General features: G+C 33.4%; 1 protein-coding gene across 6 annotated transcripts in view; it reads left to right on the top strand.

Annotated features, from left to right (window-relative positions):
- Positions 1-15,821, top strand: part of LOC143059962 (uncharacterized) — a 47,468-nt gene that overhangs the window by 8,727 nt on the left and 22,920 nt on the right. For all 6 annotated transcript variants that reach the window (XM_076233509.1, XM_076233514.1, XM_076233508.1 and 3 more), the window contains exons 2-5: positions 3,156-3,302; positions 4,332-4,476; positions 9,194-9,307; positions 9,876-10,001. In XM_076233509.1, the coding sequence (XP_076089624.1) occupies positions 3,156-3,302; positions 4,332-4,476; positions 9,194-9,307; positions 9,876-10,001 (532 nt within the window). The remainder of the gene's footprint in view (positions 1-3,155; positions 3,303-4,331; positions 4,477-9,193; positions 9,308-9,875; positions 10,002-15,821) is intronic.

Here is a 15,821-nt window from a genome sequence, read left to right as displayed (position 1 = left end):
ATGTTGTTACTGATGGCAAAATAGAGGTCAAGTTCAGTAATGATGATTTTGACTTTTACCGTTCAGGAGTTATGGTTCTTGAAAGATTGTAAAATGGCGTTTCCATTCACGTTGTTGCATTTACTCATGAACCATTCAATCTAAGCTTTTCAAATTTTTATATGTTGATACTGATGACAAAATGGAGGTCAAATTTGATGTTGACAATTTTCACTTTCACCATTCATCAGTAATGGTTCTTGTGATATTGCCAGGACACAAATAAATATTAATAAATCCGGTTTGCTGTCGTTGTGACAGCCTCTTGTTCATATTTAAGCTTCAATCGGAGCGTTTTTAATGACTGATCAGTTAAAATCTTTTACATAAACTAATCGAATCAATTGAAATATACACTTAAGTGTTTAAAAAGTGTCCTAAATATCTCGTTAGATGAAACTGAAATTTGGGGCCAAAATCGGCCCTTACCGGACCTACTCCTTTAATGTTCTCATACCACAGTCACAATTTGAAAATGTTTTCTCCAAATACAAATGGTTTTTAAAAAAATTATAAATTAGTTCACAATACATTACAAAATAAATGTGTCTCTAATCTCATATAATTTCCTGTACATGCAGTTTTACAATTTTCTATTTGTCGCCTGCAACTAAAGTGGCCAAATCTAGACATCTAACAATCCTTCTTTGGGGAACGATTTATATAATTTCTTATTGTTTTCAAATTCCTGTATTTCTTTACATGTTATAATTTCCTAAAACATCATGAAATTAAAGAAAATTACAAAACTTTTAAACAATTGTTAAACTCTAAATTTGTATAATATGAATGACATTTGATTTTTTAAATGTATACATGTTTAACATTTTTAAAGTTAAGATAAGTTATGGAACTGAAAGATGATACATTATGTATATATATTCAAAACATATTCATATAATAGATGTAATCATATTAATCCACTTAGACAAATAGAGTCAATGTATTATAATGATTGATAAATAAACGGAAAAAATAACAATTTAAATAATAAAAAAATAAACTTTTCTAATTTTAAAACTGAGACTAAATATTTATTTTTGCAGAGCAAGGGATTATGGATACATAGTTCCTAGTATTTATCTCCTTTGTCTTATAACATGTGGTTCAAGTAATTGCATGTAGTATATTATGATATAATTAAAGTCCACAGAAATGGCCATGTGTTCACAGTGGGACTTCTTTAAAGCTTTTTAATTACTGATTGTTTGTCAACTAGATGGCTAGATAAAATAATCTTCAACCTCAACAACTATGAAAAGCAGTAGGTCCTGGTGTGTGGTTTCTCACAAATTTCAATACAAACATACTTGTAGAGAACATAAATCATTGTAAATAAAACCCTATAAATCCAGATAGTGAACTATGATTTTGTTTTTATTTTAAAACCATTAAAACACTGACTTGTAAATAGTTGTAAAAATCTTGATTTGTTATCAACATCCAGTATTTTTACTTAGTCATTTCTTTTGATTCTTCATTTCTTAGTATGGATGTTTTGCATTTTTTATCATAAACCTTATAGCTGCATTAAAATATGACTCCTTCACAATAAAAAACAAACTTGAAACAAAAAGATAACTATGGGTCTATAATCAAGTTTGATTACAAAATCAAAAGTTAAATATAATTAGTGGAATTTGGATGTTAGAACCATTTGTTATGTTTATAAAGGTTTTTTTTTTATCATTTTTGTCATGAATAAATTATAATATACACAGTATTCATATCAATTTAATTTCACTTAGTTCTAGAAATGCAAGTTTCAAAATATTTTTTTTAATCACAGGCATTTATTTTCTGAGAATTTTTTCCCTTATGCCATGACCATAACCATGATAACACATGTTTTATGAAAATGCAAAAAAGCAAACAAGTTCTATAATACCAATATACTGATATACATGCATGTACATGTAACTTCCATGGTAAAAGAAAAGAGGGGGAAATATTATTATCTCAATCTCCAATTAGAAGTTGTGAATTGTCCCAATAAGATTACAAATGTAATAGTAAACATGTCATGTGGTGTTGAAAGTATGCATTTCTTTTGAAGTATTATCACTATCAATATCTACATGAATATCATATCCCCTGAATGTTATGTTAGAAGCTGAGGTACATGAACAAATGTACATTTTTTTATTTTTTTTTAGGTCCTATTGCAAACAATTTCAAATTTACAACTCTCAGACTTAATAGATATAGGAAGATGTGGTGTGAGTGCCAATGAGACAACTCTCCATACAAATAACAATTTAAAAAGTAAACCATTATAGGTTAAAGTACGGCCTTAAGTTCAGTACTGACAACTCTGGCTTACAACATGTATGGACACACTTTATACATGTAGTATTAAAATAATAAAATGTGGTATCATTTCCAAATTGCCAATAAGACTACTCTCCAATAGTTAAGATAATCATGCCATCTGCTGTGGGTATTTTTCAATTTTCACATCTTTTGATCCACTGGAAGGCGTCAAAGCAAAAGCTTAAAATAGCTTTCCTAGACATCATAATTATTTGTACTAACTCCCCACCAGAGATCAAAAGATACAAAATTAACCACTTAAGAATATCGTACAGCCTTCAACAACGAGCAAAAACCTATTAAACCACTTTAAATTTCTGGTACATTGTTTGTAAAGATACATAGGGCTTTAGAATTACCTAATGAACTACAGATATACATACAAGCACAAATTTATCTTAAGTTTACTGAAAGCGACTAGAATCCAGATTTTCCATGGAATTTTTAAACTTTTATTGTTGCCTTCTATAGGATGCTCTGGATTTCCAGAAATTTTCTAATAACAACAGCATAATTTTCCATGGAATATTTTAATTTATCTTTTTGCCTTCTATAGGACCGACATGGAATTCCAGATTTTTTTCTGAACCACATCCCAAATTTTCCATGGATTTTTTTCTGAACCCCATATACCTTCTATAGGGGGGGTATGGATTATTTCTGGAATAGCCCATTCACTACATGTATCTGTAGCATTAACATCCTGACACAAATATGTGTGCAATACGCATTGCTGAAATGTGACGTTTTTCTCCTCAAAAGATGATATTGTTGTAACAAATCTGTGTTTATTTTTTTTATAGTTTATGAGCATGGCACCTACATCCCCATTTATCTTGTTTGAAGAAAAATTGATGGAAGTCATCAAAAAAACACCAAAGACATCACCCCTGGAGATATATATTTTAAAAATATATCTGGAAATGAAAACAGAAACTGACATTGTTCAGGTTTGTACTATAGTCATGATAGTAGGATATAGACTGTCTGATGGACATGCATGACAATTTTTTATACCCTGTAAGAATATAAGATGGTCCCAAATGTTTGTTTGTAGACTGTTAACATCATGTAAAAACTTGAAGGCATTATTTGACGTTTTTATACCCCATCAAATGAAGTTTGTGTGGGTATATAGGAATCACCTCTGTCTGTCTGTCTGTCTGTCCATCCGTCCTGCTCATTGTCCTGAGCAGAACTTTTGTACCTTAGTACCTACATTGTAGGATTATCAAACTTGGTATGTGGATGAATCATATACGGGAGGTGGATGTGTCACGAATGAAATTATGTCACAATGACCTTGACTTTGATCTTCATGATAGCAAAACGAAGATGATGTGTCACGTACCAAATTTAGGTCAATGTGACCCTTGACCTTCATGATAGTAAAATGTCATCCACTTTTTTCTTTATAATTTTTAAAGCTTTTCTTCTTCATGTTCTTCATGTCATAGCTTTTGTACTGTAGAGCCTAGGTGGTTGTATCATTGGCATAGCTTTTGTACTGTAGAGCCTAGGTGGTTGTATCATTGGAAGATGAACTTCTTGCGATATCAGATGTAAGTCTCATGACTTATAGGGTTAGGCAAGTGAGAGGGAAAAAGGGGTGGGGTATAGAGTTGTGCTCATAGTTTCAAGTTAGATTTAATATGGAACAAGAATTTCATTGCAGACTCAATACACATGATACATTTACAAGTTTAACTTCATACCCTTGGGAAGGAGATTTGAAAGAATTTTGACACGCATCTTCATCAGTGATATCTCACCCATTATTTCATGATGTTATTATTATACAATTTTATTTCTATCTATTATTCAATTTTCCGTATTTAGCGCCAAAGTTCGGGAGCGGAGTATCACTAATAAGCATCAGTTCACACAGATTTCTTGTTTTGCTCTTGCATACATATATTATTATTTAGTGTACAGTTTTGTAACTGCTGAATATTGATTTTCATGTGTGTTATCTTTAGGAAGTAGGAACCAAGTATGACAGTCCCCCTCTAGATGAGAAGGACAGTTGTGGACAGAATTCAAGGAAAAGGAAAGAAAAGAATAGACTTTACACCTGGATAAAAAATTTCATAACAAGAAAGACGTGTGCACCTGTGGAATCTTGTGAGTTTATGATGTTTATCATGTTTATATGCACATTGATTTAAGAATTGAATGCATATTTTTTGTACTTAATCGGCGTGTAAAAGCGTTGACCGAAGCACATTTTATATAAAGCGTGGAAGCGCTTCATACAAAAAATGTGTGCACGGTCAACGCTTTTACACGCCCATAAAATGCAAAAAATCTGCATTCAATTCTTAAAATTACATTTTCAGTCAAAAAAAAACCAAAATCACATCAAAGTTCAAGGCAATATTTTTTCTGCGCCAGTCGAGTGTTTCGTCTATAAAAGACTCATTAGTGACACTCTTATCTAAAACTATGCAAATCCAAATCACTATGAAGTTGAAGAGATTATAAACCCAAAATATACCGAAACAGGGAACCAAAATAAGACCAAGGAAATCCTATGCCTTGAAGTAGAAAAACTTTATTGTTTTAAACAATTTCAAAATTTATAACAGCACATTTAGTTTGATGAATCACGTCAGCACCGAAGTGTTGACTAGCGGAGCGGGTTAACCTCTAGGAAGAATACCTCCACCAGCAGTGAAAACCATCATGGTGTTAAAAAAAAAAATCACATCAAAGTTCAAGGCAAGATTTTTTCTGCGCCAGACGCGCGTTTCGTCTATAAAAGACTCATCAGTGACGCTCTTACATGTATCTAAAACTATGCAAATCCAAAATCACTATAAAGTTGAAGAGCTTATAAACCCAAAATATACCGAAACAGGGCACCAAAATAAGACCAAGGAAATCCTATGCCTTGAAGTAGAAAAACCTTAGTGTTTTAAACAATTTCAAAATGTATAACAGCAAATTATGAATTTCCAACATAGTGTATTTTAACAGATTTGAGCTAGGACTTACATTTTCTGAGCTATAAGGGGCTAAAAGGGGTTAAAAAAGACTTCTCTTTTTTGTTCGTCAAATTTTTATTTTTCATCTTATTTTGGTTTTGTTTTTTATGCCCCGCCACGAAGTGAAAGGGGCATATAGATTTACCCTTGTCCGTCCGTACATACGTATGTACGTCCGTCTGTCCCGATCTTGGTTAAGTTTTGCGTTAAGGTCCATTTCTCAGAATGTGATAATGATGTACCAATGATATTTCATCAGTATATTCTTCTTAAATAGTACTACATTGATCAACAACATTTGGGTCAATTTGACCTACATTTCATGCTTGATTGACTTCAATAACTTTTTTCATAAATGACCATTGTGAAGAAACCTATTGTAATATATGAATGATATTTCACCACTGTGGTGTTCCTATGTAGTGTAACACAGTTCAACAGTTCAGCATCTTTTGGGTCACTATGACCTACATTTTATGCTTGAGTGATTTTGGTTAAGTTTTGCGTTTAGGTCCATTTCTCAGAACCCTATGGTAGTGCATCAATGATATTAGACTGTTGTAGTGTTCTTGCTTAGTGCAACACAGTTCAGCATCTTTTTGGTCAATATGACCTACATTTTATGCTTCAGTGGTTTTGGTTATGTTTTGTGTATAGGTCCATTTCTCAGAACCCTATGGTAGTGTATCAATGATATTAGACTATTGGTAGTGTTCTTGCTTAGTGCAGCACAGTTCAGCATCTTTTTGGTCACTATGACCTACATTTTATGCTTCAGTGATTTTGGTAAAGTTTTGTGTCGAGGATTATTTCTCAAGAACCTAATGTAGTATATCAATGATATTAATGTATTGTAGTGTCCTTGCATAGTGCAGCACAGTTCAGCATCTTCTAGAATACCATGACCTACATTTTATGCTTGAATGATTTTGGTCAAGTTTTGCATTTACTGCCATTTCTCGGAATCTGTGGTAGTGTATCAATGATATTACACTGTTGTAGTATTCTTGCACAGTGCAGCACAGTTTGACCTCTTTTTGGTCACTTTGACATATCTTATGCTTGAGTGACTTTGGTTTAAATTTGCCATACAGCTCTTTTCAGCAGCATTTTGGTCAATTTTTACATGAGACAACATGGAACCTCATATTGATCTTAATGGCAGGGCATCTGTGGCTTACAGACACATTTTCTAGTTTTTCTTTATGTTCCTTATGAACTTTCGCAACAGTAGAGTACGACAGATTTAGCATAGCTTTTACCGTTTTCGAGCTATTAGGGGCCAAAGTGGTGCTAAATAAAAAAAAAACCAAAAAAAAGTTTTTTTATTACTAATCAGAATTCTCTGTCCAGCATATTACTGTGTCCAGCATATTATTGTGTCCAGCATATTATTGTGTCCACTTTAGTAGTGTGTCAATGCTTGCCCAAATGAACACCTGTTCGACCACTGCGGTCGTATCATGCTGCGCTTGGCGTAGCTCTTTATTTTGGTAATGCTTCAACCAAATGATAATATCTTTGGTATGTAGCCTTATTATGAAGAGTTACAGATTAAGTTAGAGTTTGGTGACGGTTCAATGATTTTCACGGAAGCTACAGCCATTGGACATAGAAAAATTCAATATCAAAGAAATTGTAAATGTAAAACCACTGGCAGTGGGGCTAAACAAACCAAATATAAAACATACAAAACAATAAAAAGTAAAAGACATAGGTTAAAGGTAAAAGTGGTCCAAAATATAAAATATTTCTATACATACAAAATTACAGTGAATTATAAGTATTCCACACTTTTTTTTGTAATGTTCAACCAATTGATTTTATTTTTGGTATGTGGTCTTATCATGAGAAGTTACAGATTAAGTTCTACTTTGGTTGTGGTTGAATAATTTTTACGGAAGTTACGCCCTCGGACTTAGAAAATTACAGTGAATTTGAAGTTTTCAGCACTTTTTTATGTCCCGCCACAAAGTGGTCGGGACATATAGTTTTACCCTTGTTTGTCATTCTGACTTGTTGCGCAACAACCAGTTTTCCAGACTTTTTTACTAAACACCTTGAGATATTGAACTGATTTTTGGTATATAGATATTTATTGATGTTACAGATTGAGTTTGAGTCTTGTTACGGTTCATTGATTTTCACTTTTGTCGTTCAAGAGTTATGGGACTTTGTTCATTGAAAATTGACATTTTTCACAAAAACTCAAGTTTACTTTGACCAATTCTTACTAAATTTTAACATGATGTTACATGTAGGTCCTATGTAGAGTAAATGCCTTTGGTTTTTGTTATTTTCCCTATTGTCCTTTTAGAGTTCTGGAGTTGGGAGCGGACTAAGTAACTTACTTTTTTTTTGTGAATAACTAAAGAATATTTTTTTCCTATTTTCATTTAGATTTTTTTTGGTTCTATATTTAATTTATTATTTTTTTCATTATTTTATTAAATTTTATTTTTATAAAAATAATTGTCTGTTTGCTTTTAAAATTCACATAGTGTTTCTTCTTTTGTTTTGTTTGAAATAGACATGATCTGATAATTACAGTCGAATCTGCTTAATCCGACACCTGAATATTCCGACATCCTGTGAAATCTGACAAAATTTACTGGTCCCGAAAGTTTTCTTTAACATTCTTTGTTAAAAAATCTTCTGTATTCCGTCACCCGTCTACTCCGTAATCCGACAGCATTTTCAAGTCCCAGCCTTCATAAGTACTCTAATTATACTTGTTTAATCCGACCCTTTGATCTCCTTAATCAATTTATAAACAAGGTAATCATAATTCAGTCAGGTGTATTTCATGCATTTTTATTAAAGGTAATTTAATCCATTACCTGTGTACACAAATATCTTGTTATTTTTTATTGATCGGATAGGAAATTTGAGGCTCAGTACGGGATAAAAACATTTCTACAACATATGGAAAATATATAAATCTTAATACATACTTTTCATAATGTCTTTCTTAATTCAATGTGAGTAAATTGTTGGGGAAAAAAATCCAGACGAAGAAATATTGCTAATTGGACTGTGAAATGATTTCATTTTGACAGTTTAATTTATGTAACCAGTGTCGAAGACGATATTCCGACTAAATGATACAAATAACCATGACTGGGAAAATAGTTAAACAATTGATGAAGACTAACACTGTAAATGTTCTAAGAACTTGTCAATCTCACTGAAATTTATCGTACTAAATATTTACAAGATCTTGGGAATTCGTACTTGACGTGGTGTAATGTTTCATAAACACTATTTTTCTTTAAAGGATCTCCTTAGTAAAACCTATTTTGGGTGTTATTGCCCACGTTTGTATCTTACATGCTTATTTCACTTTTATCAAATGTGAAACCCGAGTATTCCGACACCCTGTCCAATCCGACATATTTCTCTGGTCCCGAGGTGTGTCGGATAAGACAGGTTCCACTGCATATGTTTTGAAATGAACTATAAAAAAAATTCGGAATGGGCGTATATTGCACTTGTGGCGCAGCTGTTTATTCTAATTCTGATTTCCAATATATTTCAATAATAGTGAACTACCAACATAATCGTGGCAAGCAAGTTAGACTGTCAAGAAAGTAAGCATATCAAACACATTACTGTATGAAGCAAGCTACTGGTAACACAATTCCTGTGTTGACCACAATATAGGTTATTGAGTAGTCAACAAAGTAGGTTGTTGAGCACCTCAGTTTGTATTGATAAAATTATCTGTAATTTCAAATGTTATTTTGGACTGTCAATTAAGTCATTTTAAGCTTGAGAGGCAAAATAAACCTTTGCAAAAAAAAAGCTCAGACCTGTCCTCTGTTTATCATTGGATGAAAATCTTATATTTTCAGTTAAAGAAAAATGGACCAGATTTGCAGATGCAAATCCATCTGTGGTGATGCAGTACGTCATAAGTAGGCCCAGGGTAATAGAACAACTGCAATGCATTTTGGACTCTGATTCAGGTAAATTTAGAGTTTTACCAAAGAAACAAATGGAATTGTGAATTCAAAAACATGTGTTTTTGATTTCTGTTTAATAATTGAATGATTAATTGTAATATGTTTTGCATTAGTCCATGATTGCAGAATATTTAATTTATTTCAGACAACATGTATGAAAGATGAGCATTGTTGATTGCTTTATAGATTATTATTAGGGTAATGTGAGCTTTTGCCACCATGAAACATCTATCATAACTTATCACACTTTAATCTTCCCCTCTGAAACCGCTGGGCTAAATGGAATCAAACTTGGCAGGATGCATCTATGTAAGGTCTGTTATAAAATTGCCTCATTTCGTCCTGATTGGACAACAAAATTGGCTGCCATGGGCAATTCTTGATGCTCACCTGAGCCTCTAGTTTTTTTTTTATTCAGTCATCTTCAAAATTGTTACTAAAAGAATGCATAGATCACACACAAAAAATTAAAACGGCATTAAAATTGCTATATTTAGCCATTGATATGTTTGGTTAAGACTATCCAGGTAAGCAATTTATGTTAGTTAATGAAATATCTTTCCTTATTCAGAGAAAGAGTTAGAAATAGACAGAGAAGAAGATAGAAATACTCAGATGGAAGGTGTAGAGGCAGAAGAAGATTTTGAGAGGGAACAGTTCATCGATTCAGAAGAGAATATTATCAATGAAGAAGAGGGTATAAATATTGTCAAGTGCTGTTTTTATCCCCCCTGCTAAGCGAAAGCGGGGGGATTATGTCATGTATGTAATGCAGTCCGTCTGTTTGTATGTATGTAATGTCATGCAAAATCTCAGAAACTAGAAATGATGGAAACTTGAAACTTGGTAGCATGTTAGAGTATGTGATCAGGGTATGAAATTCATGCCCTAGGGCAAATTTATGAGCGAAATTTCGTTTTTGAGATAGGCAGAAAATGGTGAAATCTTCCAAAATATTTACAATAGGAAGTTGGTTCCAACAGTATGACCTCCCATTATGGGTACCAAGTCTAGCAGTGGCATGGTATTTTGCCTGCAAGCCCTGAGGGCATTTTCCTAAGGGTTAAAAATAATGACAAAATCGATTCTGCACGAACTCCTCTTACACCTTTCATGGTAGAAACAAGAAAATTATAAGTGTATAAGTAGTACTATGAAAGTTGTCTGTGTCGAAGGTTTCGGAATTTTGAACTTTGCCCTTAGGGCAAAATGATTTCCCACCAAATGATTAATATGCGACATCTTTTGGTATGATTATGATCCAAGCAACTAACTTTTTATACCACCGCAAAAATTTTGCGTTCGTATAATGGTATCGCCCCTGTCCGTTGGCGTCGTCGGTGTCGGCGTCGTCGTCGTCGTCCAGATTAATGGTTTCCGGACAATAACTTAAGTTCTGATAGAGCAAATGCTACGAAATTTTAACACAAGGAATATAACCACAAAATACAGCTTGGGATTATTTTTGGGGGTTATGCCCCCGCCGGTTCCTGAAATAGGGGCCAAAAAGGGCAAAATAAGTGTTTATATTAAATATGATGTAGAGGATTTATTTTTATGCCCCACCTACGATAGTAGAGGGGCATTATGTTTTCTGGTCTGTGCGTCCGTCCGTCCGTCCGTCCGTCCGTTCGTTCGTTCGTCCGTCTGTCCCGCTTCAGGTTAAAGTTTTTGGTCGAGGTAGTTTTTGATGAAGTTGAAGTCCAATCGACTTCAAACTTGGTACACATGTTCCCTATGATATGATCTTTCTAATTTTAATGCCAAATTAGAGATTTTACCCCAATTTCACGGTCCACTGAACATAGAAAATGATAGTGCGAGTGGGGCATTCGTGTACTGAGGACACATTCTTGTTTGTTCAATTTTAATCAAATTTTTTTCATAATGTTCCTTATGAAATCCCGCAACTGTAATATTGCAACGGATTTAACATAGCCTTTACCGTTTCCGAGCTATAAGCGGCCAAAGTGGTGCTAAATCCCAAAAAACGAACTTTTTTATTTCTTGTCCGATTTCAATGGGTTTTTTTTTTTTGATTCCTCATGAAATTTTAAGCGATTTGAGCTAGGACCTACGGTTTCGGAGCTACAAGGGGCCAAAAGGGGCTAAAACTGCCTTCTCTTTTTTGTTCGTCAAATTTTTATTTTTCATCTTATTTTCATTTTGTTTTTTTCATTATGTTCCTTATGAAATTCCGCACCGATAGTATGTCAACGGACTTAACGTAGCTTTTACCGTTTCCGAGCTATTAGGGACCAAAGTGGTGCTAAATAAAAAAAAAAAACTTTTTTATTTCTCGTCCGATTTCAACGGGTTTTTTTTCTTTGGATTCCTTATGAAATTTCCAACTCAGAAAATTTTTACCGATTTGAGCTAGGACTTACGGTTTCTGAGCTACAAGGGGCTAAAAGGGCTAAAACGAACTTCTCTTTTTTGTTTGTCAAATTTTTATTTTTCATCTTATTTTGGTTTTGTTTTTTTCATTATGTTCCTTATGAACTTCCGCACCGATAGTATGTCAACGGATTTAACATAGCTTTTACCGTTTCCGAGCTATTAGGGGCCAAAGTGGTGCTAACTCCAAAAATAGAACTTTTTTATTTCTCGTCAAATTACAACATTTTTTTTGTTTGGATTCCTTAACAAATTTCCAACCCGTTTGATTCTCTCCAAATTTAAGCTGGGACTTACGGTTTCCCTGCTACAAGGGTCTTAATTTCTGTGTCCAGTATATTACTGTGTCCAGCTAATTACTGTATCCAGCAAATTACTGTGTCCAGCAAATTACTGTGTCCAGCACATTATTGTGTCCACTTTAGTAGTGTGTCAATACTTGCCCAAATGAACACTTGTCGACAACTGCGGTCGTATCATGCTGTGCTCGGCGAAGCTTTTTATTATGTATTAGTATAACAGTTGGAACAATACTGTATGTTTGGATTCCAAATATGGCAATTCCAACTTTGGTAAATTTCCTGAAAGTCTCAAAGACTGTTTAAATTTTGGAAATGTTCCTTGAAACTAATTGTGTTTTACAATAACATATAAAAAGATATGCACACTTGGATTTTTAAAAAATGCCAATTCCAGTTTTAAGAAAATTCCTGAAAGTCTCAAAGACTGGCAAATCTTTGAAAATGTTCTTCAAAACTTACTATTCTTACATTGCAAAAACAAACAAAATATTTTTGAATGTTCAGATTTCCATTTTTGGTAAATTTCCTGAAAGTCTCAAAGACTCATTATTTTTTCAAAATTTAACTTGCAATTAATCTCTTTTGCTACATTTTATTTATTGGAATTACATGGAACACTAAGATTTCAAAAAATTGCAATTCCAAGTTTTGTAAATTTTCTGAAAGTCTTAAAAAGACTGCTTGATTTTTGGAATCATTCTACAAGACTTACCATATATATATATCATAAAAACTAATGAAATGTTTTGAAATGCTCTGATTCCAAAAGTTGCAATTCCAACTTTGGTAAATTTCCTGAAAGTCTCAAAGACTAGTTAGTTTTTGAAATGAAACTTTTACGCTGATGCTTGTAAAATGGGTTAAAACAAGTCCAATGTTTAGTGTGGTATAATAAAACAATTATGTCCTTCATGAAAAGTTAATATCCAAAATTGTTAAATCTCGAAAGGGGGAATTTCCCTTTGGCTATGCCCGCAGGAAATAACCTCTTCCTCGATTTATCAATTTTGGATACAGTAAAACCTGTGTAAACCGGCCACCTCTGGGACCGTCAAAAAGGGCCGATTTAGGCAGTGGGTCGGTTTATTCAGGTTTTCAGATTGACAGGAAGTCAGTGGTTCATGACGTCAGATATTTTACAGAACTGCATATTTCATGCAATTAACAAATAATAAGCTTGTATAGTACAGTAGATTACTGACATATTATAAATTAGTGTATTGAATAATAGAAAATTCTGAAACTAATTTTATTTAACCTAGAGTGCCGATGATTTGAACACAATATATATTTGGACATGTCCCTGCTTTTTACCATTTTTCTACGAACGAAACATCTTCAATCATTGCTCTCATTGGTATGAGAAAGTTAAGAAATCCATCATCTTTGGAATTTGAAAAATGATTCATACATTTAATGTTTGTGAAGAAATACTCATATGAAGTTAAAGTTTCTGGCTCGTCCGCTTCATTTTCACTTTCGCAGATTTTGTTTGCGTCGGAATCTCCACATTGTTTGAATTGATAAACACGAGTTGTTTTTCTGTCCATCATAAGTTTCCTCCGTAGGCATTGAAGATTAATTTTCCATAGCAGTTATTTCGTTTCAAAAGTGGTCGGATCTCTGTCGACTTGATCAGTTGATTGACATCAATCAATACCGTTATGATAAAAGGCCAAACCGGTTTTGACAGGTAATAATTAAAGTAATTTACTGTATTGGGACTAGATAATTAGATCGGAATTCCGAATAGACAGGGTCCGGTTTACAAGGGACATTTTTGCAAAGAATATTAAGGGAAGGAAGTGGGACTTTAATTTTCGGCCGGAATTGACAGGAAACCGGATTACTCAGGGTCCGGTTTTCACAGGTTTGACTGTATTAACTTTCCATGAAGGTCATAATTGTATATTATACAATTTATGACTTTTGATGAGGTGGATACAAGGATTTATTTACCTTGTACAAATATTTCATGTGATTAAGGTCAATATTTAAGAAATAGTTCAAGACACTGAGGGCCTTTTGGAGTGGCCTGCCAGTCCATATATTACAATTTGGCCTAAAGTTTCAATGAACAATTTCTTTAATTATACTTTCAACTGTCCTTTACAGTAACATGACTATCAATCTTTATTTTTAAAATTTTGTAAAAAAAAAAAATGAGTCTTTCATTGATATTTTATTGTAATAATTTGATACATTATTTAGTTTTACCCCCGCTTAAAAAAACGGGGTATATAGTATTCGTTGTGTCCGTCCGTTCATCCTTCCGTCCCTAAACTACTGAAGGGAATTCCATGAAACTGTCAGAGAATCTTTGTTACATGTTCCCATTGTGCACCTCCTAATTTAGATTTTGATCCTACCAATTTCTGCGGTTTCCAATAGCAAATCATGGACTTTGTCTGTCCCTTCGTCCGTCATACTAAGCCATCCTGTTTACGGACTTAGTACATATATTAAACATATGGCTGTTAATGAAAAACATGTTCGACTGTATTGACTAATATCTCAAAAACCATTCATTGCAAACAGAGAAAATGTGACAAGGACAAAAATGTTCAGAATGACAAGATCTATTTAATTTATATTTATGTCAAAATTGTTGGATACTCCTGCATAGGGGTTATTGGCCATAAATGACAGTTTTTGGCAAATTTGAATGCTTTTGGCTATTATCTCATAAACTATTATCACTGTGCTTAAACGGCTGTGGGTAACTTAAGTTACCCACAGCCCAATATGGCGGCGTAAAATAATGCGATTTTAATTTTATCAAATATCTTTAGATTTACGCATTAATAATTCTTTACAAGTTGTCAATGTATTGTATCTAAGGCAAAATAATCAACTGAAAACAAAAAATGTAATGCATTTTGTCTTAGCTTAGCGTAAGAACAATTTTAAAAATGGCAAAAGATGTCCGTAACTTTTCTTAACCGAAAACTCTGGCTGTGGGTAATTTTTCTGTTGTAGCCTTTGGATGCATAATTTTTGCGTATATAAGGATTCTTTATACATAATGATCTGACATTTGTTTTCCTTTTCCACGGACACCGAAGAAAATGACACTCACAAACATGGGGATAATACCAACTTAAGCGCTTAACTTTGGTCCGTTTAGCTGTGCTGGATATACAAATACACAGTCAGGTCCGGTCAGATTAGGGACATTAAATCCGATGCCTCGTATAGGAAGAGTGCCACGCTCTCTACGTTCATGAAAATATAACATAAAATTGCGTACCAATACAGGATAATTTGTACATTAAACATGCAATAAACTTCAGCATTTCAGCTACTGCAATTTACAATCATTAGATCTGCAAGTTACACGCATCTGCTTTACAAGTTAAGGGCATCTAAACTGTAGAAAAAGCAGCAGGTACACGCATCTTACAGCTCACTAAGAGCTTTAAAAATGAAATAGCTAGACATATAATAAACATGATTCTGGTCTATATTAAATCTTGAGACACTGACCTTTTCCTAAATTGCAAAATTCAACAATTGTAACAATTTTATAGGCTTAAAAGCTAGAAAATATAATGCCCATATTTTCGTATGCCATCTACGGCTAACCGTAACTGCATTTACGGGCATCGGCTTTATACCAGTGATTTTCCACTATTAACAGCTACCGAAGGAGAGACAGGGTTTCAAAGAACTCAATAAATCATTATCCCAGTAGAAATTTTATTTTCAACTGTTTGAAGAAAAACAACAATGTGATCCTGGCAAATCTATTTGAAATTACATATATGTAATTGCACTATGTTTCGATGAGTAACACAAGTAAATAATGAAGAAAGTTT

This window comes from Mytilus galloprovincialis, unplaced genomic scaffold (assembly GCF_965363235.1).
Source record: "Mytilus galloprovincialis unplaced genomic scaffold, xbMytGall1.hap1.1 HAP1_SCAFFOLD_50, whole genome shotgun sequence".
NCBI classification, from domain to species: Eukaryota; Metazoa; Mollusca; class Bivalvia; order Mytilida; family Mytilidae; genus Mytilus; species Mytilus galloprovincialis.
This window is presented reverse-complemented; position numbering and strand designations above follow the sequence as displayed.